We start from the raw sequence: 25,401 nt of genomic DNA, 5'->3' as shown, positions 1-25,401 counted from the left end.
TATTCAATATTGCAGCTGGAGATGGGGAGGCCATATGCAATGTACTGTCCCTGGGTGACACAAAAGATTTCATTTGGCTGGGGCCCCCTCAAGCTGTCACAGGTGTTCTTCTTTCATTTACAATAGCTCCCTTAAAATATAAATGACTGCATTTATTACATCAGCTTTTTTTCCTTCTTTGGAATACCCCAGCTAAAGTTACATTACACATAACAAATGTTCTTGCTCTCTTGAGAATTAGTTTAATTACTGATGTAGGTGGGTAAAGGATCTATCGTGTCTGAGATGCTAATTTTACCATGCTTTAATTAAGAGGTCAAGTGTGAAAGGCTGCGGAACATCTCCCACTTAAAGATGGTGAATAGAATGGTGGGGGGATAGAAGGCACTGATACGATGAGGTTTTTACTGTCTGTAGGAGTATCGACTTTCCTTCTGCATCTTGTAACAATGAGGCAGGCATCTGGAAATGCATGCCAACTTGTATTCGCTCATTGTGTTTTCTAACATTAATGGCTTTTTCCACCCAGATTCTTTAAAGTACCAAAACAACACGTCTGTCCTTCCAAAGGTGGTGGTCGCTTCTGGGTACCACTAATTGCCATTAGAAATGTCAGGACAGTGTCCTCTTGCGCAGTGCGTTTGGAGAAAGGGGCTGTGACTGTCCTATGCCCCATGCTCTGGCACAAGGGATGATGTGGGATGCGTGTTCACCAGAGGACAGCAGGTGCTACCATCTCCGAACACCCGGTTGTTTCCTCCTTATGTCTCACTGTGAGTGTGGGCAGATTCCTTTCAGCATTTAATTTTAAAGTCTTGTTTCTAGCTAACTCAAAAACCAAGGAAAAACTCGGACAACATCTGGGGGAGGAAAAATGGGCAGGCAGAAGGAAAGAGTGTCTCATAACAAGATTTGAGAAAACTAGACAGTGCAAACGCTTTGCAGTAGGGTGGCTGGGATGTCCCTGACTGAGCTTGTTATGTTTGCCCTGGCAGTTGGAGCAGCAGTGCCACAGATAAAAGAGCAGATGTTCACTGGCCAGTGCTTGAAGGTTATCATGAGACTTTGCACTTTCAGAAAGACAAGTGACCAAGTAAAGCAGTAGTGTGAAGTACAGCTGTGTGGAGGACAGCTGATGGGTTTTATTAACATCTTTTTCATCGCTTACTGTCTATGTGAATTGCTGATTCATTAAGATGTTCTTGTGACGTGTAATACAGAAACTTTCTTTTCAGAAACGTTTCTCCTTTATCTTGTATTTTCTGTTGCTGTTTTTTTTGTAGTGGTCACTTCTCTTGCTTTTAAAGGATAGTAACAGGTCAGCTATGCCAGTACCTTCCTCAGCATCCCTGGAGGAAGACTGGTGTAATATTGGAAAAACACAGAGTTAAATATTAACATGTACTACTGAATGTTCCCACTAAAAAAATCAGGACCATTTCCAAGCAGTGAAAGCAGACTTTCCTTTCCTGTAGTCAAGTTTTGCTGCTTAATTTTTAAAACTACAGCTTGCTTGGTCATTTTAACATGGTTAAAATTTAGAAATTGAGAGTGCTCTGTTTCTCAAGTGCTCTCACTCAGGCTGCTTCTCCTTTCCAGGTGATAGACTTAGGGGAAGAATTTCACGTGGTGGATTAGTGCTGAAACATGGAAGTTTTTTTCAAGGTAACAGGTTGAATATTTACTTACTTTTCTTTCCTCTGCACTTTGGCTTGGAAGTGGAAGTTTCATTGCTTGATCTTTTAGTCAGAAAGGTGATGTTAACAGATGTTGTGATTTGGTGTCGATGCTACAGTAACTCCTTAAGGCATACTCAGAATTAGCGTTCCTCTTGTGTTAGGAAGACTCGTAGCTGCCCCCATTTGTATTAGCTCATCAGCTAATGCCACAAATGTGGCATTTTTTTCTGCCAACTTGAAATGTCACAATCAGTCTCTGCTGAGGTAAAAAGGTGCACAAAGGAAGTGGTTTTGATGAAGAGGAGTCTTTCACTCTTAACAGTTTGATGTATTCAGAACACGTATTTATTCTGTCGTGCTGGTTGTCTCGGGTGTCACGACTTCTGCCTCAGTGGCTGGGAATCCCTGCTGGAGGTGTTAAAGCTCTAATCTTTGCAGAGCAGCTCGGATAACAGCTGTGGTGAAGCAGGAGCAGTAAAGCCTATGACCCTGAACTGGAAGGGCTGGATTGGTTAATGGAGTGGTTGTGGGGTGGTGTTGCTGAACCTCCTCTCTAGATATATAAAAAATATTCATGAGGATATTGACTTAATCCTTCAGAAATGAAATGATGTGTTTTTGTTTTAATTCCAATTTACTTGCATTCGCACAATAGCATCCCAAAGCAAGAGATGTCTTGGCATTTGCATGAGGTACGTGCTGCTGCCCATAAAGAGCCAGTAAGATAAGTCAATAAAAACAAGCCATGCAAGGCATGAATTGCTTAGAGGTGGAGGAGACTTATTAGGCTATCTAGCCCTCCTGCATGCCAGCAAAGAATTGCTTCAGCTGGATTTGCTTTAAAGGGCAGATGAATAGCTGAGTAAAACACAGGATTGCATTTTCTGTATGGTACGGTGGAAGGCCGCCTATGCTTCAGTTTTTACATGTGCGCCTACCTCTGAACCTCATAAGCAACAATATCCCAGAGAAATTTTTTCCAGGCGGCTTTATTTAAGGTGTAACAATAGTCTGAACAGAAACTGCTCTGATTGCGCAGATGTGTGGTTTTGCTTTGCGGGGTGATTTTTATCTCATCAAAGGAGAACAAGAAGAAAGAGCAAAAATCTGTGAGTATGGCTATGTATGAGGGAGTGTGTATGTGTTTGACAGAGCGAGAGGTCTGACCATGTTATATCAATTGTGAGAATGAAATGTCTACTCTGCCTGACTGTAGGGAGGGAATTTTACAAAGGCAACACGTTGCAAAGAGAACAAAGGCCTCACTGCGTTATGGCTGTGTGCGACACTGTTAATGCTAAAGCAAGCTACCACTTCCTATTAAAGCAGTGTCTCGCATGTTCATGAAACAGGCTGTAATGCAAAGTGATTTAGTTCACTGGGAGCTAATGCATCTAGCCCTGGCACAGACATAGAAGGTCTCTGTCCTAGACAGAAAAACATGTTGGTGCTGGTGTTTTAAGCAGCTTCTTCTGGTGACTGGATGGGGAACTGCAGGCACATTTGTTTCATTGCATTAATTTCTTTCATTATTCCCCTTTTGTCTGTTATTGTTTCCTTACCAGTATTTCTATTGCAATAGAAAAAGAGCTCTGTGGTAAGTTATGTGCATGCCCCACTTCTTTCCAGGCTTGGCATGTTTATATATACAAAGAATTATAAAGGAATTAAAGAGAGGACCAAAGAAGCTCAGAAATTCCTTGGGAAAGCTTGTCAGATTTTTAATTAATGGGCATATAGCAGAGGGAGTGAAATCTGTTGCTCAGTACCATAATAGGCAGTGCAGTGCTTCTGCCTCTCTCTGTCATCCTTAACAGACGGATTTATTTTTGGTAATGAGACATTTATCTCCTTTGCATCTATTAAAAGCTAGTTCCAGTGTCAAAAATCATTTGGAAATAACATGAAGAAGTTTAATGGTGAAGCGTGTTTCTTCTGGATGCTTGTCACAGCTCCATCAAGTGCTGGGGATCCTTTTTCACTTTATTTTGGTGTATTTTTGTCTTGCTGCAACTTGCATTTCCAGATGTTAGATGTTTTTCTGATACCACCAAATAATGGTGTGAATATTTAGATTGTATGAAGAGGCTTAATGAAATTACTTTCAGGGCAGTAATTAATATACTGTCGCTGTAAATAATGGGTTTTCAGCACTTTGCTGTGTGTGAACCCTTTAGGACTCCTTGTTAGCTGCAGATCCCTGCCTACCTGACTTAAGCCTGTTGAAAGCAGACTTGCTTTTATTCATGGGCATCCTTGAGGCAGCCCACAGAAAACCATGTGTAAGCAGCCACCTGGTTGAACTCACTTGCTGTGGAGGAGTCCACATAGAAGTAATTGTGGTAAAGGAATGCCGTTAGTCAAAAACTATGGGCTCTGCCTGTATTTCTGGTCCTGATACAATGCAGCTAGGAAAGTATTTTCACACTTGTGGACCGAGTAATTAATGTCATACTACAAGCAGGTCAACAAGACGACCATTTTCCTTAATCTGTCCATAGAGAAGCTTGTATGGGCTCTAGATGAAGGCAGTGGTTTTTTTGTAGGCATTTGTTTTAAATCCTGTGGGATTTATTAGATGCCTTTTAATAGGTTTTCAAACTGTTCTTAGCGTTCTGCAGGTGGGATGTGATTTTCCTGGTGAAATCTGAAGTGCTTGACAACCGGTGAAAAAAACAACTGCCGCCTTTTAGATTTGTAAATAAGATGCCTTTATAAAAGTTGTCTGATGCCTCTGTGCTCCTCCATTTTGTTAGCTATAAAAGAGGGGAAATGGCCAGGATATCGGAAAGGCTTACTGATGTAAGTGACCCAGAAGCTTATTCCAGGAAGTTTATTTTCAGGAAGTGTTGAGTATTCATACTTTGAAAACCCTTTAAAGTATTTATAATTCACACCAGACATTCTTTGCAGTCTTAGTTGGTGACCATCTCATAAAGGTGACGTAGGACTAAATAGATTGATGCAAGGAATGTTTTGACTTTTTAGCTGATAATGTGCTAATTATAAGAACTGGAACCCGTCTAGTAACAGAACCACAGATAACAAACACTGGAAGGTTACTATTCCAGAAGAGTTATGTCATCCAGCTCCATGGATGAGACATCTTTTCCATGGTATTCCAGAAGAGTTATGTCATCCAGCTCCATGGATGAAACATCTTTTCCATGGAAGAAATTGCATCCTGCATGGAAGGGATTCTCTTCTGTACTGTACAAATCCTACAATTGTCCTTACCTACCCATTTCCTTTCACTCTTCCTTTCTTACACAGAAGTTATTCTCCTCATTTGGCTCCTGCCACAGTCCCTGTGTCTGTGTACCATAAACAATGCGACCCTTTCTTCCCCCTGTCCTCCCACACATGCTTCTGAACAATGCTGGTTGCTAGGATTACAGTCCTCATAAGGCTAGAGGTGGGGAAAAAAGTGTCCCTTCATCATCAGCTTCCTTTTGTGATCTGCTGTTCTTTGAATTACTTAAGTCATTTTTTCCAAAGGCATGTTTGTTTGAAGACAGTGCTGCTGCTGCTGCGCTCCTTGGTGCTCTTCCTGGCCTTTTGTTTAAAAAGGCACAGAAAGTCAGTGACTAAGTTGGGGAAAATGATTTAATTTCATTGTACGCTGTGAGTTAAACCTTGACTACCTTCCACAGGGACTACGTTAATACGTGATGAAAAGGGACAAGTGCTCCAAAACAGCAGAGGCAGTGACACTCTGTTCTGTTCCCTCTCCTTCCTCCCTTCTCCCCCACACTCAGGTTTTACAGACATCAGTGTTGACTGTGTGATGCGTCACGTACACTGCAGAACTGGGCATGTTTCTCCTTCACAGGAGGTATGTGGAAAATGACAGCCTTCACATTATTTCAAGTGGCACAGCAGCCATCCTTTGATGTGCCAGAATAATTCTTGCAGGCGTAAATGGAGACTGAGTTAGACTGTTGTGGGCAGAAGGATGGATATGCATGCTCTTTGTTTCTTAATAAATATGTACTTCTGTATAGTGTGACCACTGATTTTTTTTATTTTTATTATTATTGTTTTTTAAACATGGATCCTGTTTGTCAGCATGCTTGAGCTACAGAGTTCAGCTCCGGGAAGTTTTAGTGCTTATTCCAGGGACCTCCCATAGAGTTTCCCTGGAAGGGATAAAAAGTATACTCATTCCAGAATCTATATAAAACCTTAAGTTTGAAACACCTTCACTGTGCTCAAAATAGTACAGGTTAGTACCAAGTTCTTCAGAGCCCACTGGGCCTGTTTCACAAGGCAGGAGCTCGTTTTGGAAGAACCCGTGTTCCCATGCGTCTTAAAATTTTGCCTGCAATATTCGGGAGTGAGCTGTTTAATAATAGTGCTACAGTTGAATGATCCCTCTTGATCAAAAGGCACAGCATGCAGCTACGAGGTGGAGTTGAACAGCCTGGCGCTGATCCCTGCATCCCACCCGCCTGGCTGAGCCCCACATTGCCTTTGGCACCCTGTAGGGGTGGGCAGCACTGAAGTCCTGCCTCTGTATCGCTGAGCTGTGTGCTTTGGGGATGGAAAGGACACGGGTCAGGAGGACGTGTTGTCCACCTGGAGAGATGATGTGGTTAGGGGAGTGCAGGCGTTCAGCAGTCGATGCAGTAAATTCAGGACAACATTTGCTCCATCAGAATCAAAGAATAGGGGAATGTTCTTACCCTTTCTGTCACAGGTAGCGTTGAAAGACTTTGGTTGCAATAAATTCCTAAAACAAATGAGCGAGTCTCCCATTCCCCCATAAAAAAACCATGTATTTATTTCTACGCTGCAGCTAAGAAATTGCACAGGAACAGAACTCAACATAGCAATTCAGCGAGAAAACTGTTTCTTGGGAAAGCTCACAACTTCTTCGAAAACAAGACCATCAGTGGAAGCACGCACACCCTGACTTTGTGGGTCTTAACCTGCCTGGATGCGACTCTGTGCAACCTGCTCGAGAAGAACCTCCCTTAGCAGGGGTTGGACGAGATGATCTTCAGAGGTGCCTTCCCACCCTGACCACTCTGTCACTCTGTGATGACTAATTTAGTGTGGAGCCCTAAAACAGTGAAGCAGTCAGAACACGTTTGTACATTTTGCATACTACTTAATTTAAAAGTTAATTCAGATACTGTGTTCTCGTCTTGCTCAAGCTGTTTGGAAGCTGCATGGCTGCCACCTAATCAAAAGTTAGACCATTGCGCTTGCCAAAAAGGAAATCTGTGCATATTTTGCCCTGACCAGACCATTTTGCAGGGAGCGGTTGGCATCCTGGATACTGTTTCTTCAAGCTGTAAAACAGCAGTTTAAAAGCAGAATTTCATTTTGCTGTTACTGCCTTTCTAGCTGTCAGGAATGTAGTTGCAATGTGTGCCTGATCCTCGGGGATATCTGTAGGAAGCATGTGTTAGTGATTGAACTTAATTGGACTCTCAAAGAATTTCTCCTCTATTGCAAACCAATGGAAACAACAGTCCTTTGGCGCTCTGGATTAACATTAGATAAGAATGGTTCATGTTGGGGTTACTTATCTAATGGCAACGCATAATATTACTGCTATTCAGAATAACATTTGCTCCGGTATACTTAGGCATGTTGCTGTCTTGTGGTGTCTGGGAAGTCCATGACTTTCCTGGAGCAGTGTTGCTGCAATCAGGGTATGTCACTTACTGTTCTCAGCCTTTGACTTAACATTCTAGGCAAAAACATGCAGGACTGTTTTGTTTTGTTTTGTTTTAAAGAGGTTTGACTGGTTTTTTGTTTTGCTTTGTTTCTCTTTTCAGAGGCATTTGTTTGTGCAGTGTGGCTGAGGGTAGGGCAGGATTTGAATCAAAAAGCTTTTTGCAGGTAAACAATCAAAGTTTGACACATTAAAGGCAACCTGTAGGCAGCATTTGCCCCTCATAAATTAACACGTAATATGTGTTTTCCATAACAGGACTGGCATTAGGGCATGAAATATGCGTTGGGTAGGGAATTTGATCCAGAGTAAGTACAGGATAGAAAGGGAAGATACAGCTGTGCCATTTGCTAGTGTGCCTCTCTCTTTTTCTGTATTAGAGTTCCTCTGTAGGAATGTCAGCACATCATAGCACCCAAATTGGATAGGATAGTGTTACTCTTCCTGCTTCAGACAGTAAGTGAGAAATTAAGAGCTGAATGGCACAGGAAGACAGGTAGCTTAGGCACGGAGGCAAAATGTCTCTGCCAGTAAAAGCGGCTTTAGGGTGTCAGTGGTAGTACATGATACCTGACTGGTATAGCCAGTGGTGTTATAGCGTTGTCATGGGTTGCACTATCCAGTGTGGTGGGCTTGATCCTATGGACTTTTGAGGAAAATGAAGCTCAGAACCTGTGGAGGTGGGTTGAAGAGGGATGAGGTGTTCTAGAGCCCTAGTCCTTACTTAGGGGTTCATACATCCTTACTAGTGGGTTCAAGTAGCTGGTGAGGTAAGTTGCTTTCTGAGGAGGAAGAAGTAGAAAAGTTAATGGGAATTCTGTTTACTCTCCAGAGCAACACTGTGGGGAGGGAAAAATTCCTCACTGATTGGAATACCCACAAGAACACATCAACATGTGCATAAATCTTGCAACTGAGAAAGGAACAGTAGGGTAGAAAAACAGTGGGGTGCTGTGAGTCTTGTGTAGAGCTCCCCAGAAGGGCTTCTCCTGCACAGGACGATGGACTGATGTTTGATGTGAGGGGTTACCTGCCAGGGTAGGCGGGAGCCCTCCCCCATGACAGGTTGTCTTGCAGAGATGTTGGATTTTTTCCCTTCTGCTTTGGGACTACAACTGTCCTGACTCACATGTAAAACTTCCAGGATGAGAAAGGGAAGTCTGGACACGATATATTCTGCTGAATGAATACTTTTCATCCTATGGTGCCCTTCCCACTGGGGAGAGGCTTGTGTCTTCTCCCCATCCAGAGGTACCTACTGATCTACCATTTGAGAAACAAAAAAAGCACCTTCTCCTGTACTGAGAACAGACAGCTTTTCACTGCGAGTATGCAGGAGGTGTAAATGTTCCCTTACCAGGATCCAAATACGAGGATGATGCAAAATTGTGAGATCTGCCTGTCCTGAGGCTCTGTGCCACAGGGTTAAAGACAGCTTGGAGCATGGGCCCTGCTTCTATCACTCACACTGGGCTCAGAGAGTTCGAGCTGAATTATGCTGCTTGCTTGGCATTTCTAATTGTATGTCCTTGGTGGTGGCAGCAGCAAATGGAATTCCCAGCTGCTATTACCTGCTCTTCAAAACATGCAGAGAGGTGCCTGTTGCAGGTGGGGAGATTGTCAGGTGATTTCCCACACTATGGCCTTAATGAGGTGAGAAAAAACTAGATTTAACCTTGAGCAGAAATCCTGAAACCGGATCCTCTACAGGGCTTGGATCTCATTTAAACACTCTAGCTTTTGCACATCTGTCTTTCTGCTCCCAGTTGCTTCTTAGGGAGACCTGGAGGAAGAGACAGGCAAAGGCCAACCTCTTCAGGCAGGAGGAGGCACTTCTCTGAGAGACTCCAAGATGCAGCATAATGTCCGCAGGAGGGAAATAGCTCTGCGGCACACCCACAGTGTCCCTACGTGTAGGCATCCACAGGCTGTGTCCTTGGCAAGTAGGAAGACACTTGACTAAATAGCGATGGCCAAAGCGGTAAAGCAGACTTCTCTGTACATGAGAACCTTTGTCCTAGTCCTGACTCACATGTAACTTTGTATTAAACACAGCATAGTGAGAGTAGTGTTAGAACATTTGTATACATCAATCAGACTGTCATTAATGTGACAAGCTAGGAGACTTTAACTATTTACCAACTTCTGTGGTATTTTGAGAATGCTTAGAACACTCTTGAAAAAATCCACAAGTGATGAGTAGAAGTTACTCTGTATGAGTTGCATGTAGTGCTTTCATATTTGGCTCTCTTTTAACCTGTTATGCAACCTGTTACTTTCTTGTCACCAGGCAAGCCTGTGTCTGATGTATTACATCAAAACATATTCCTGTCTCCGAATGCTAACAGCAGCACATTCAGTTCTCTGGACTTCAGCAGCTGAAGTGGGTGTTGCAGGAAGTTTGGCACTGTTTCTCTTCACAGAATAATAAACACAGATGATGTTGCCTTGGCTTTCATATAGACATAGAGGCTCTTGCCTCATAAAAGCTGATTCATAGACAAATGGTGACTCTTAGCTTTTTTTTTTTACTTAGTTCAAGTAGATGGGCTAGAAATAATCATCAAATTTTCTAGCAGACCCTAGGATGGTGGTTTCTTTTATTTTAGAATGAGAGAGCATTTTATAGTTTGTTTTTCTAACAGCTGCATTAGATTATGGTGTTTTGTAACATTTACTGCTTTTTTCTTTTCCAGGAGGAGTCCAGAAAACACCTGTAGAGCTGTGGCTTCTTTCTCCAAGCTCAGCCAAAGGTATGTACTTTCCCCACTGTTACTCTCCCTAGTGTTCATCTCAAGTGCAGTATGGAAACTTTCAGAAAAGCGAGTTTCAAAGGTATTGGCAGGAGATGGCTACTCCCTTGATTTTTGAATGCAGTATTTTAAACACAAAGGTCTTCTCCAGAGAGTTGCATTGAATCAGAACTAAGCTTGAGAATTCACGTTCATGTGTAGAACAATGGCCATCCTGCTTGTACTGGCTGTTGCAAGTGATGTTCAATATCAGGCTGCCTGGTAATGGGTAAATGCTTGGTTTCACAGGCTCCAGAAAAAGAACAGAGCTATTTAGTAGCAGGTCTACAATGACTTCAAAATCATGGTCAAACTGTTAATTAATATGATTCCCCAAGGTTACACCCTAACTCAGTTATCATTCTGGGAAAATAACGTGGCATGACGGAAGCGCTGTGTCCTTCCCTTGCCCAGGCTGTGAGTCTTCCTGGCTCTCTGTAAGAAGGTCTTGTTTTGTAATTAAGCACTGAATCAGGGTTGTACTGCTCCTCCTCAGCAGCTTAGTACCTGAAGCACTTTTACCAGGAGAATTGCCTGGTGTAGAGAAAGTGCTTTCAGCAGATGTGCAAAATTTTGACCTAAAAATAGGATAACATAATAAATAAGAACCTGATGTTCAACTGTTCAAAGCTGTCCTTGCTGTCTGGTTTGTTGTATAACTTGGAAGAACTGAAATAGCTTTTGTGGTGATAATTGTTAACACATGGTTGCATAGTTAAGAATAAAGAATAGTGTTTTTCTATAAATGTTACTGTAAAAGCCCATAACATAGCATGAGATTTCAGTGGTTTTTCTGAACTAATGCAGAGAACTATGTAGCCTAATGATTATTTTCTAGATCTATAAAATAATGCAAAATTCCCAAGTAAAATTCTAATTCCTATTGAACTCTGCACATCAGCTTGACTGTGTCTGCCTGGTAGCAGAGAAAGCAATGTATGATAAGGAACAGTGGAATTCTTTTTGTTTGTTTGTTTTTTCTTCCTTTCAAGCAGATGTTGGTGGGAAGTGGTTCCTTTGAACTATCACACCACATAAGCTTTGACTGCTGTGATTTGTCCTCACCGCCATACCTTCTGAATGTACCACCCCCCAGCCCTTGCCGCTGGAGCTGATGGTGCCCCAGGTTCTCAGCGAGCCCTGGGCAGGGAGGGTGCTGGTTCTCTCTTTCAGCGTCCCAAGAACCGTGAGCATTTTCTAGCTCTGCATTTGCAAAGCCAGATATTCCCTGACCCTGTGTGAACTCACAATGCTTTTCTCCCTCCATAGACCCCTCTTTTCAGTGTGGAAGAAAGAACTGAGAATGATTCAGAATTAATTTACGCAAAGTTTTCCCAAGTAATTCTCAGCCACCCATGGGTTTTCCTGGAAGAGTGGTATACAATAGGCCTTTGTCTCCGAATGGATTTATTTATTATTTTTGAATCTAAATGCCTAGTTTGACCCCAATCTTAAAGGGCTTTTTAGTCCCCAAGGCTTAGCAGTTCATTCTCGAAACCTTTTGAAGATGTGACTCTGCTGTGAATATACAAGGTATCATAAATCTGTTCAGTAGTAGAATGAATGCAAATTATTCTAATTATATCTGAGTCAGAGCTTGTTACATTTTAAAGGAACTAGAGACAAAGCAAAATGGCTATGAAAGAAGTTTTATGGTTTCTACAGAAATTTATTTTTGTGAATTAGGTCTGTATTCCTTGACAAAAACCAGTGCATCTGTGGGGGGAGGCATACTCTCAGCAACAGGTTTGGAGTTCCTACAAGCTGTGAGCGCTGAATTGAGATGAGTTGCTCAGTTAACTATTCTTTTGATTATTTCTTTGGATACTTGAAGCTGTGTTCTTTAGAGACAAAATAAAACAACAAAGGGATCTCCATCTTCTCTTTGCTTCAGATTAGTTTGCATTAAGCACAAAGGCATTGTACCACTTGTCCAGCTGGTGACACAACAGTTACTTTAATTTGAAAATATTGCTCATGCAATGAGGACTTCACCAGGAGGTTTGCATTCTTCTGCTTAAAAGTGGTTTGGTTTTTTTTTGCCGGTCTCTGATCAGGTAGAAAAGGAGTGAGGTTTTAACTTAGTCGGTTTAAATGTCCCCTCTCCATTTTAGTTTGATTCCATTAAGTAGTTTGACCTTGTGGAACACAGATTTCATGTGAAAATCCTCTCATGTCAGCTCTGGTATTTGATGAGCTGAGAAGTTCATGTAAATTATGATATCTTCAGAGAAGTGTTTCTGACAACTGTTACAATAGGTAGAGAGCTGCAGCCAGGTTTTGCTGGGTGTTTTTCTCAAGAGCTAAACCCTTGCAACTGAGTGGAAATTTCTGTAAAGCGTTCAGCTTCCAGTCGTATGGGGGCAGATTATCTGAAGTGTTTCTGTTCTGATCCTTCTGAAAGTCTTTGTCCCTAACTCACTTGCACTGAGCTGCCTTGTCCCTGCCTGCCCCGCCTTCAGAACTGTTATACTGCTCACTTGATAGATGGTGCACACCTTTCCTCCCAGAGAGGTGTTAATTTGCTCCAAATCTGGACTCTGAAAATTGTGTTGGTTGCAGGTAAATAAATTTTACTGGAATCTTGTCATGCACAATCCTGAAAATGAGAGAAAAGAGTTATTAGCTCATCTGTTTTATTGCTGTGCTGATATAGCTGTATTCCCTGCAATATATTTTTGTACTGCTTGGTCCAATCTACTTTTAAATGACTGAAGTGGTGTAGTATTTTTTATGCCACTGAAGAAATGGTATAAAGTCCAATAGATTTCACTGTTACGGGAATTTGTCCTAATAGAGTTGCCTCTTGTTTAATTTTAGACTTGCTTCCATCAGATATAGCTCCTTTTCTTTCCTAATGCACACTGACAAATGTGAAAACCCTCTCAATTAATCTCTTAGTCGAATCTCTTTCAAGGATAAAATAACAAAAGTGCTGTTAGTGAAACTGTATTAAAATTAATAGGAAAGAACTCCTAACCCTAGGATGCAGCTGTGGAGGTGGATGGCTGGATGAACACTGTCCGCCGCTCCTTGTTCAGAGGCCCTACAAACGTGCCACAACAGCAATTCATCATATCCCTGAATTTCATGTTAACAGTGTGCAAATTGTTGATATTATGGGATAAGACTCATCACCAGCTTCACCATTAGGAGCAACCTGATGCAGAGAGAACAAACCCCAAAGATTTCTGTTTGTACAGGTTATGGAAATTTGCAATGTGGTTGGTTTGTCTCCACGAGCGTTACCGCGAGGCTGGATGACATGAAGGCCTGACACTTCTGCTGCCCTCTTGGGTTTTCTCCATTATCATGAGCATATTTTATTCATTGGCCCTGAGGCCAAGATATCATACATCCCCTGTTTGCTTGAGCCTTCAGTGCTTGTGTGGTGTCAGTGATGAAATCACTCAGCTCTTGTCTGGTCCCTGAAACTGTGCATCCGATCTGCCACCGGGGTTTCTGTTTCGCAGTTAATTCCACACAGGGCATGACACACTCAAAGCCAGAGAAAAGTCATGTCAAGAATGGTGTGAAAAATGGACAGGACCATTCTAGACTCTTCAGCCAATATTAAAGATAAAGCTGAGATTTGAAATAGTCGTTTAAATTTTTGTGAACATGAGGGTCTGGAGGTAGATAACATAAAGGAGAGAAGGCGCCGTGGGTGTAGCTGAGCGCAGCCCCACGTCCATAGTGCTGAGCTCCCAAACTCCATCCTGATTCAGACGTGGATGTAGTAGATAGAGACATTTCCAGTGCTATGACATTTCATTCAACTTGCATCCTTCAGCTTTGAAACTGCAGTGTCACCAAACAACTGCATATTTTTTAATTCCAGAAGCTTCTGACAGTCAGCAAGGATTGTATCCAAACAGTTGTGCTGCATATTAGCACACAGCTTGTTCCAGCAAATGCATTAGCACCTATTAAAGATTTATACAGCGGCATAAAGTTATACAAGGTTTCACAAACATAAATAAGACCTGTTCTTTGTGTTGTAGAGCATCCAGTCTGAATCATGCCTAGGTGATGACATACAGCACAGCTGCTTACAGGAAGAAGGGTGAAAAATTTTGAAGGAAAAGTGATTACTGAGAAGACGGTGACTGGAGAAGGGGATTTGCAGGTCTAGGAACTCACAAATCAGAAGGTGCAAAAAGAGTGAAAATAGGAATTGAAGCTATATAACAAGCTTAGGAGGTAGTAAAGAGTGGAAAAGGTGTTAGCTATGAGATAAGCTTGAATATGAAGTGGCCAGGAATGGGTAGGAGAATTCTGTCTTGCTGCTTTGTAACATTCAAGCTGATATGGCTTTAGTATCCAGGTCTGACTGAAAGCATGTTGCAGATTTTGAGGATGGGACACTTTGGGTGGCTTTCTACCAACATTCTCTGCATACCAGCAGAATGGAATGAAGTCTGCGAAAGTCTGTCTTGAAAAGCAGTAAGTATAGTTTCTTTGGTCTGCCCTGATCAAAATGCAAGTGTTCCTTCATTACCTACTGGTCTTTGGAGCACCGCACTTTTATTTTTTCTTTTTCTTTCCCCCTCTCTATGCTCCAGCTGGGAAACTGCTTTTATTGATTTGGTGCTTCTAGAACTAAGTTTCTTTTCTCTAGGTTAATACTGAATTCTTCAGGCTTCTTGCAGTTTTCCCCTTTTTTTTTCAGCAGTATCAAGGAATTGAAAAAGCAAGGGTGGTACAGATGTTTTTATCTCTTGCCTGGAATATGTCCTATATGGGCACTACAGGAAGCACTGCTTAACGAGCTTCCAGCCAAATGCAATCTCAGTAAATCTGTAAGTCTAGTGGACTGTATAGGAAGAGAGAAATGGTGGTGTTATTATCTGGGGCTGGCTCTGAGCAAAGCTGCCTAGGGGACTAGATAGCCCTACAACTAAAAAAATAGTCATCCACATCCTCACTGGTCTGGAAAACCAAAACTGTTGAAGAGGAAGAGTACATGAGAGAGAGTTGGTGTTGAGAAAGCAGTGGCATCAGTTGCTACTTTTCCTTCTCAGTGTCTCTTGGCAGTATTGGGAGCAGCCGGGCTCCACAGCAGTTTTGACCCAGCCAGATTCATCATTCAAATGCATTCAATCTCACCCATACTGCTAGGAAGCTTCTCACCTATTAAAACTTAACAAGTGCAAGTTCTTAGTAGTTCATAAAAATAATTTCATGGCAGCGTGACAAAATTATGGATGTTTCTGCCAGTTTTGTTTTGTGGTGCCTTGAGGTTTCATCTGAGATCTGGGTATAGTGAAAGACCCTGGGTATACAACCTTGGTATGCGTAGCATTGATGTAAACTTTTGCCTGTTTATGAAACAGCAGAAGGTGAAGTGACTCAGCCCCGGTCCTGGAGAGAGACTCTGGGTAAGGCTGGATGTGAAACGAAGGTCTTTGCCGAGGGCTTTTCAGTGCCTACGCACCCATTTTGTCCCTGCAACAAATCTGCATGTGGAATTTGGAAAGCAAAATTTTTTGTTGCCCAGCAAACTTAATGTCCTCAGACCATTACACTTCTCTTTGCTTTCCCTCACACCCACAGCAATTTTTGATATACAGAATCAGAGGAGTTACTAAACGTTTGGCTGAATTCAGGAATTTTTATGAGACCACTCGTGGAATGTGGGAAATCACATGCTGGAGAGCCACTTGCACAGAGACAGCAAATTCAGGAGTAATATGGTCAGAAAAGGGATGTCCTGTCACCAGCTTTTGTTCTCCAACAAGTTGCCAGCGAAGCGAGGGGCCGGTCACACTGTCTGTCCTGTGCCTGCCAGCTCTGGCAGCTCCAGTCTGTTTGTGCGCGGTTCCGCAGTGTGGCAAGGGCCGCTTGGGACACAGGGAATTAGCCCGGTGGCAGGGTACTCCTGGCTCGGGGCTGAGACCAGAGTCAGATGTTGAAGTGTGAAATCCCTGCTGACAAGTACTCCGTGGACTGTGTGTGTAAGCCTCTGTTCCGAGGGTTTTGACCCTCGTTTGGACAAAATCTGTGTGACTTCAGGTCCTGGTTTCAGATTTCTGGGTGCTTGGGTTCCTTTGCTGATAGGATCTATTGGCAGCTGCCAGTAGTCTGATGCACCAGCCTACGGAGTGCGGTTACGTGCTCCTTTCGTAGACTGATGGCAGTGTTCAGGAGTTGGCCTGCAGTGAGTAAGCCAGCTCAGAGAAACATAATATTGCACAGGAGGGGATAGAATCACTGCAGCCACCCCTCTCCCCACAAAACCTGTCTCTGTGTACGAGTGAGTGGAAGTTGTAGTACCCTAAAATTGGGGTGACAGTACCAGTCCAGCTGGAGTGTGTTCTTTTAGGTTTGATCTACAGTTAACGTAAGTTTGTGAAACTGGCTTGAATTGGCCTGTTATTGAAACCAGTTTTCACGGAAACATGAAGCAGAGCAAAGGTAATTTGTGAAAAAGTCTACTGCTGCTGCAGACGCTGGGTGCCAAGGGAAGACAGCTGGAGAGAGGGAAATATCACAGAGAAGGGGGAGGGGACCTGTGAAGTATCTATAAACTTAAGACTTTAGTGGCAGCTAGAAAATGGGGGTGAGGTAGAAGGGGAAGTGGCAAATGATGCAGATATTAATCCTGCTTAACAAAATATTTCCAAGAAATAAAACGTTGTCCCTGGAAGAAAACCAAAAAATGCTAAAGCCAAAGCTGATGGTCTGAAGGTGAAATGGGAACCAAAGACTGTGCCAAGGTTAAAGCTTCTTCTTTTTTTTTTTTTTTCTCCTCCCCCCCATGTATTATCATGGGGGAAAGGCAGAAACTGCTGGTGTTTGCCTGCCCCAGAACCAAGCTGGGCAGGTTGACTGAGGGATGCTTAAACTATTTTAGGATTGCATCTGAAAGATCAAGGCGATAAATAATTACTTGCATTGGAACAAGTCGGGGTAGGGAAGAAAGTAAAGGGTGGGACACATGGGAAACATCTGCTCCAAGGAGGCATTTCAGAAATAAGCTTCAGCAAGAGGGAAGAAGCAGCAGCTATGCTGCATGCAAGGTACCACCAGGGCTGCAGTGAAAAACAGGAGAGAAAAGGAGCCAGAGTTGGTGGTAAGTCCGAGAAAGAGGCAGAGGGAGGATCCAGCCTGCAGCTCTGTGGCTGAGACACCTCTCTAGTGTAGACTGAAAGTGGGAATTTGGAGTGTCTGTGGGTGGTACACTGCCTCTGACCTAGACCAGAACAGGGTGCTTTGGACTTTCCACGTTCCTCATGGGATGCTGATCCAAAGCCCAGTGAAAGCAGTAACAGGATTCATGTTACTGATAGCAGACTTTGGATCAGAAATAAATCCATTTGTTATGCCCGGGGATTGTACTGCTTATATCCACAGCTCAGTTTCCATATCCCATGGTGTAACGTTAAAGAGAAGTTGGAATAAAATTCATCCTGTATATCCAGCTGTCTCTATAACTCTTGGCATTTATAGGAAGTCCTTCCTACACTTAGAGACCAAAATTGCCCTAGAATTGATCTAATCCCTGTTTTTATAAAACCTTTGTTTGTATGAAAGCATCTTGAAGTGGTCTGCAATAACTGTGCTCCAACCATTCCAGTACAGCTCTTTCTGTGGTTGTGCTACACCGCCATTCCCATAATAAGCCACAAGAAATTGCAGTTGTGGGATTGCTTCCTTGCCAGCTGAAAAGAACTGTCCACAGATGGGCAGAATTGTTATACTGCATTTTGCTTGGGACTAATGTTTTTTTCCAGCCTAGGTGGGCCAGAGAAAGAAAAACAACAAAACTTTCCATCAGCCACATTAAAAGAAGGTTTCTCTTCCCTGGTGAGAAAAGCCGCTCCCGAAGCAGAGTGCTTTCAGGGGGTGGGGGGAGTCAGCTGGGAGGGAGAGGCTTCACTCTCCAAAGAACAGATTGAGGCTGCCGAGGTTCTGCTCAGCACCTCTGATGCTTCATCATGTCACCTCAGCCTGCAGATTTCTGAGTTAGGACAATCTTGGTTTGGTTCCATAAAGTGTGTGCTTTTTTTTTTTTTAAAAAAAAAAATGGGTCCTGAGACATTTGAGCCTTCTGTGCTCAGGTTGGATATTAAAATATCCCATGGGACTTCATCGTAAGCCTGGCAGTTTGTGGTCACCTCAGTAGAAATGAACCTTATCTTCCATGGTCATGAAAAATGCTGGGTATGGGCAACTTGCTGGTCTCTGTTGAGAAAGTGCTTATTTTTTAAAAAGAATTTGTTAGTACGTGTTAGGCTGAAAGTGGGAGCTGAAAGCTTGTCCAAAAATACTGCACTTACAGTTGAGGGCTGTGTGCGATTTCTGAGGCTCTGATCTGCTCGCAGGTGCTGGTTAAAGGAGCAGTAGCCCTCTGTTACCTTGTAGGGGTTTGAGATGAGATAGCAGTCAGGACAGATGTTGTCCACTGGCAGCTTTTCAGTGATCTTTATCTCTGTGAAAACGCAAAGCTGTTTTTCAGGGTAGACTGTAGAAATGGCCTGAAAGAGTCAAGTGTGGCAGAATTTGGGAAAGATCCTATAAACCCCTGATTATGTTATAGAAATGATGGTCTTAAAGCCAAAGTTAATAATCTGGGTATTAATAAGATTGCTGCAATTTTTCCAAATGTAATAACATCACTAGTAATACACTGCAGGCCATCCCAAAAAAGTTGTTGTTTTGATACATTTAGGCATCCAGTCCATTTGTATTGCAATTCCTCTCTCCCTCTCAATATTGAATTTGAAATGATTATGAATGTTTCCAGAAAGAAACAATTGCTGATGAAAATTGTAAAACAAAATGTGTCAAAAGAGCTTAAGTTTTAATGGCAGAATTAACTGCATTATGTTTTCAGAACAAGATGAAAAGTTTTTCACTTTTCAGCTTTGAAATCCCTTCCTTCCCTTGAAAAATTGTTCTCCCATTCTTTGTGTTTCTCCTTCTCTAACCTAAATGTGTTTGCTCTCCTTTCCTTTTCATTTCTTCGCTCCATTCAATGGAGAAGAGGGTAAGGAGGAAACAGAATTGGGAGAAACTCACTGTTTTCCCAAACCTGATATATTAATAAATAAATAAATAAATAAATAAATAAGACAGGGTGAAAACTTTGAGGAACTGCACAGAAAATCTTGTTGGATTACAGTTGCTGCAATAAATTGTTATGCTGTTTCAGCTCAAAATGCAGGTGTAACTCTCGTCAGCTGGGTGTGCTGGAGGCTATCCAGTTGCACCTTCAAACACTGTAGTGACTTTCCTGATCTGTAAAAACACTTGTGTTTGAAGGCTTTGTGCGGAGGCACTTGTTCAGAGGAAAACTTCATTTATTGAACCTCCATCTCCGTCTCTTAGCACCTAAGGGACTTCCTATGCAGTTATTGTCACCAGTCTGCTTATTTTAGGAGATTTTGGTGGAGCTGCTGTACAAAGAGGAATGCCTGTGGGCACAGACGCATCCCAGAACATGTCCCACCAGCGTATCGATCTCTTATTCAGCTGCTGAGCAGAGTATCTGATTGCACCTTGGCTGTTGTTTCGATAACCAACATCCCACCACGTTGCACCTACATGAGTTACTCCATCAGTGATTTCCTTAATGTCTTCTGACTTAAGAGGTGTAGTTGCAACTAAATGAAGATAACGAGATTTCCTCTAAGCCCCTCTTGATTCCTCTTGATTTACCATGCAACTTTTAATTAAAAGAGGCAAAGAAGGAATGGGGAAGAGAGATCTCATCAGCTTTAGTCAAGCCTCGAAGAAGGGAGGGTAAGACTGCATCTAGAAAAGGCAAATTGTCCCAAAGTTATTTTTAATTCTGCTGGTTCTCTAGCAGTAGGTACATGGTAAAATGAAAGAGAGAAAGGATGGATCTGTCAGGACATGGGGATCCCAGATTACTGCCCTGAATGCGTCAAAGATCAGGACGTGAAGGTTATTGATTAGGGCCTGTGTGGGAGGGTAGAGAACATCTGTTCTTGTTCCATCACCCCCTGACCTGCTGGGGAGGGGATGGCACATACTCTTCTGGTTGGGTGAAGTGAGAGGGGATAGGAGTAAGAAGTGAAGCCTTGTTTACATTTATATCTTCACCATTTTTCAACCTGTTAGCACTGAAACACTTGAAATTTTCCCCAAAGGGTATCTCAGTGTAGGTGTGCAGCCTTGCACAGGAAACAGGCATTTTCTCGGGTAGACCAAAAGCCTGTGGTTTGCTGGTTCCTGGTGACCACATGACTTGTGCAAACCTAAAGCTTTGACCAACCCAGGTTCAGAAACCAGCTTTCTCTTGGTGAGGGTCTTCAGCAGCTTAAAAGAACTACCTGGCAAAGATGGCATCAGAAATTTCTTTTTAATGTGAAGAACAATTCTGTCAAAGGGAACAGTACCAGTCCTTAACCTGCATTACTTAGACAAGAAGTAAACTAAAATAGACAGCATCTGTATTTACGTTGTGGACGGAAAGCAGTAAATATTTATCTGTCCTTTCCTTCCCTTTGAAATAAACACTGAAGACTGCTGTCAGTCAGATAATGTCTGTTTCCATATGAGACCATCTCTTGAAGGGCAACGTCTATTTCCTATTACAACCATAAAGAGGCCCTGAACTAAAATATTTTGCATGCCTTTGCAGGCCTCCAGGAAACATTAAACACACACAGACGGACAAACAGCTATGAAGCCCCTGTTTAAAATTAAGACCAGAGAAGGGAAGCAGAGTTTGTGGCTGCTTTTCTCAGACCTGATCTGAAAAAGATCTCAAGTCAATTTGCTTATTTTGCATAGAAGTATCTTGTTTCTCGATATTAATTAAGACCAGCTGTTGAGCCAGCAGGGCCAGTGGGCAGTTACGTCTTTTACCACATGGTAAATGCTTGGCCACAAGAAGGGTATTTTTAAAGTGTGTCTCTTATTAGAAAAAAGCACCCCACAACCTTGATTGCACAAACTATCTGGTAGCTGCTGCTATAAGAACAGCCATTACCCAGCGATAGCCTGCTTGCCTGACATTGAAAAGTGCTATTTGACAATATACAAAAAGCACGTATGTATTTAGAATAGCTTTGCTACAATAGGATTTCACTATCAGAATGCATTAGTTTTTGTAACTGTAGTCAAAGGGAGAGAGAGCAGAAAATGGGAGTAATAGCTGCTGAAATTGTTGAGAAATGGGAAAATTCCTGTTGGTGAGTACCTTCGCTTATGGAAGTTGCTAGGCTGGAGAGCAGTGAAGAGTCCCAGGTGCAGGGGTTTGGAAGTCAGGCCACCTCAGGCACTGCCCTTCAGAGGTACAAAGGCACTTGGGGATGACTTTTCAGGGTAGTACCTAACTGTGGAGTTGTGGTTACTAGTCAGCATTTCCGAAGAGCTGTGCTGCCCCACCTGTGAAACGGACCTAATAATCCAGCTTCTGGTGAAGGACTGTTGTGAACATTAGGTAAAGGGGGAGGTAAGAACGGGCACAGCTGTGGCTCAGAGATCCTTCTAACACAGCCTGCTGCTCTGGCAGCGGTCTGTGTCATGGGCTTAGGGGAAGGGTTAATGTCGAGGGCAGATGCAAATTGCTGCTTCACCTGGGGCATCCACACCTTCTAGTAACTAGTGGTTAATAACTTCCTAAGCTAAGAGTTTTAGCTTAGGACTGTTCTTTCAGTTTATGAGCTTGCTCACACAGTGGATCTCCACAAGATCCTGGGGCAATGAGCTCTGTAATCCAATGATGTGTGATGTGAAAAAGTACTTCCTTTTGTTTGTTTTAAAACTTCTGCCTAAAGATTTCTTCCGGTGCCCCTTAGTTCTTGTGTTACCAGAAGGAATGAGCTGCTGTTCCCCGATAAGCATTTTTGGTGCCTTTCAGGGTTTAATAGAGCTCTCTCCTCCCCCCTCGCCAGCTCTTCCTCAGGCTCAGAAATACTCATTTATTCAGTGTGTCCATGTCAAAAGTGGAGGAACTTTCCTTGTTCTGCCCCCCACCTCTGTCCTTACCCAGTTTTACCTGTGAGGTGATCATCTGTAAGAGGTATGCCAGCAATTCTAGACGTTGCAGGCTGTGAGCTAGGATTTGTTGTCTGCTTGGGGCTTCTTGGCGGGCAGTCGTTGGAGGTGAATTGAGTATTACAGTACTGGAAGACTGCAGCGTTTTAAAGCGTAGTTGTACTAGTCCTTGCAGGGAGAAGGGGGAGGATATTTTAGGGATCTGTTTTCCCCTAGTGAGATGTAATGATTTTGAGAACAGAGGGCTGACTATCTACTACGCTATACTTGTTTCTGAGCTGAGTTAGAGCCAGTTTCTCTAATAGCAAGGCAGAGGAAGAATGAAATTCAGAAGAAAATTTGTTTTTCTTACTGACATTCCAGAACAGAACCATTTTACACCTAAGAAACTTAATCAAAAACTGCTTGGACATCCTCTTCCTTTCTATGGCAGCTGTTTCCACTCTATATTTTAATGAGTGGGCTGAACTAAAATCTTTGGGGAAGGGTTTTCCCCTCCCTCCCCCTCCTTGGCATCCCGACGTAGCAGGCTGCACTACAGTATCACGCTCTGCTTCTGTTGAATGAGTGACTGCCTATGGCTGGACGGTCCAAAGGAAAGGCTACATCATGTTCTCAGCTAGTTAAGCTGCTTAATGCAAGCTTTTTAAAATTTTCCTGGATATTCAACTGATGTGATTTTGGCTGCAAGAAGTAAGTATTTAAAACCTCAGAAGATTTAAGACCTTTCTGATCTTTTCTAAATTTTCCGCTATAAATAACTTGTGGAGTATTTGTTGGTTTTGGAAGTAGATTCTGTTTGAATTATTTCATTTTACGTTTCCTGTTAACTGTTTCTATCTCTTCTGAATGACTTACTAATTCCCTAAAGTTGCATACTGAGATTGCTGGAGGAAAGTAGCTCAAATGGTGTCGTGTATGATGTACAGTGGAAGGCACTGGTTCCCTTTCCCTGTGTAACAACATGAGACTTACTTATGGCTACAGATGTTGTTTCCAAACTACTTTTTGAGTCCCCTATTTCTTGATTTCTGTCTGTCTGCTGAGTGACTGTTCCCCGCTCCTCGGCTGTTTAGTTTTATTCAACGTCTAATCAGTCCCTTTTATGTGTGCTGAGAACATCTGCTTTGCAAGTTTCTGTCCGCTTTCAAAGTAATACAATAATTTCTCTGTCTTTTGTATACTTTCTTATACGAAGCAGGACTGAGAAAATGGTGAAAGCAGTGGCATTCCCCCCCGCCCCCCCCCCCCCCCCCCGCCCCGGTTTTCCTTCGGCACTAGATTACATTCACTAAACTCAGCAAATAGCAGAATTCCCTCTGGAGTGCTGGGAAGCAGCCCAGACACACTACAGTTGCATTTTGCTGGACTATTCTTGTAGCAGGGTTTTCTTTTTTCTTCTCTTTCTTTTTTATGGTCTGCTGAAATTCTTTCTGTTGTAACTGCATTCCTGATTGATTCCATTCTCAGCTAGGCATTCTTGCCTGTTAAATTTCCCCAAATGCACGTCCTGAAACAAAAGTAAAAGAGGTACCATGTGTCTAACTGCAAATTCAAGTTGAGGATTTTTTTACTAAAACTGGAGTAAGATGGGCTCAACTTTAAGCCTTCCTAATAACTTAATTAATTTGAAAGTATTGTCTTAATTTAACATAAAATTGAGGCTGAAATTAAGCCTTAGAAATTTAAAATTTGGGTTTGGTTCTAGATTTCTCTGCTGCATCTGGAACCATTTAGGGCCAGACTCAAACTTGATTTGACTCAATAATTAGTAGCACAGTTAAAACATTTTAAGTGAGACCTAGGGTTAGGTCTTTCTTGGTTATGCTGGCATAAATATGGGAGAATTCCTTTCATTTTAAAAGTTCCAGTCTCTGTGAGCGTGCAGATGCTTGGACCTCGAGACAAGCATTGTGGCTGATGTCTGGGCAGGATATTCACTCTCATTTTCCCGTTTTACTCTACTCCAGTCATCACCTGCACCTGTCCTTGCAATATTCACCTCACCTGAGTTTTGCATGGGAGCAAATACCCCATGCTTCCCCAAAATGGGGTATGGCTACTCTGAGCACTTCCACGGCCACAGGGAGCCTGTGTTGTGTAGAGCAGCCCAGCAACTGTTAGGTACTGGAGTTCTTCTGTAGGCTTTGGTTTGAGAAATTAAAACTGCAGCTAATCCAGGTTTTATTCTGACACAGCTCCAGGCTATGACCCTGTCTGTTCTGGTTGGGAAAACCAGGTTTGAATTCAGCAGACAGAGGTTACAGTAACTGCACAGTCATTTAAAAAACGCTTTTTGATTCATGTAGATGTGGGTGATAGCTGAAGATAGTAACCCTGTCTCTTTCTCATGGTGGACTTGAATATTTCCTTCAGGTATTCATCTTCTTGCCTAGTAACTTACAGTTGTTCCGAAAGGCTGGAGCTATATTTTATATTGCTGCAAATAAAGGGCTACCTGCTGCTGCTGCTCCCAAGCAAAGAGGAGTCCCACTCTGCGAGGCCATCTGGGGCACCCATGTGTACCTTCCCAGTTCTCCCATCACTGGCTGCAGATGGCTGTTAATGGTCTGAGCTCAGGGAGCTGAACTGTGTTGAGCACCGTGCCTCAGTTTCCTGTTAAGCTTTTCCACATGCTTTCCTGGAAATTGAAATGACCAAGTTTGTTCTTCCATAGCTTCCTGAGGCAGACGGCTCAGTGGAAGCAGTCACTTAGAGGAAGAGCCAGAACCCCGAGCATGGTTAATAGCTTTTAAAGCACCTACTAGAGAGCTTCCTGCTGCTCCTAGAGATGCCTCTTGTGGGACTCCTCTGAGGTGACTGAATGATCTCCCCTTACACAAAATAGCCTCTCTATATGACTTTCATACGATCGTTTACTGTCTTGCACGCCTATAGTCCATGGCCAACAGGAGAGAGAGAAATGCCTAGATGCGGGCACAGCAGCCTTATCCAGCCTGCCCTGTGGCAGATGGAAATGAGCTTTGGCAGGGAACTGGGGCTTGCTAGGAGGAGTAAGTTTAATACTTAACTCTGTGGCATGCACTGTGTGATCTCTAGTATGTTATTTGATCTGTCTGCATTAAGTTTCCCCACCTGTGAATATAATAATGCTGTGTTTGTCTGTCTTGGCTGTGAACTAGTCTGATAAGGACCATAGTCTTATGCACACCTAGAACATTACAGGTAGGATTTGACAGGACCTTTAGATAATACTGAAATATGAAAACCAATTATTTCAGGTAACTGCATCCTCTCTGTTTGTCCATAC

At 42.7% G+C, this 25,401-nt stretch overlaps 1 protein-coding gene across 11 annotated transcripts in view; it reads left to right on the top strand.

The window, feature by feature from the left end:
- SORBS1 (sorbin and SH3 domain containing 1) overlaps window positions 1–25,401 on the top strand; it is a 222,133-nt gene that overhangs the window by 83,942 nt on the left and 112,790 nt on the right. For 7 of the 11 annotated variants that reach the window (XM_055719727.1, XM_055719731.1, XM_055719729.1 and 4 more), the window contains one exon: window positions 10,062–10,118. In XM_055719727.1, coding sequence (XP_055575702.1) covers window positions 10,062–10,118 — 57 coding nt within the window. Of the gene's footprint in view, window positions 1–7,472; window positions 7,533–10,061; window positions 10,119–22,644; window positions 22,824–25,401 lie in introns of those variants that run through there. The other 4 variants (XM_055719734.1, XM_055719730.1, XM_055719741.1 and 1 more) reach the window with 3 other exon arrangements.

This window comes from Falco cherrug, chromosome 9, assembly GCF_023634085.1.
Source record: "Falco cherrug isolate bFalChe1 chromosome 9, bFalChe1.pri, whole genome shotgun sequence".
In the NCBI taxonomy this organism is placed as follows: domain Eukaryota; kingdom Metazoa; phylum Chordata; class Aves; order Falconiformes; family Falconidae; genus Falco; species Falco cherrug.
The sequence above is the reverse complement of the archived record's forward strand: the minus strand, read 5'-3'. Positions and strand labels throughout refer to the sequence as shown.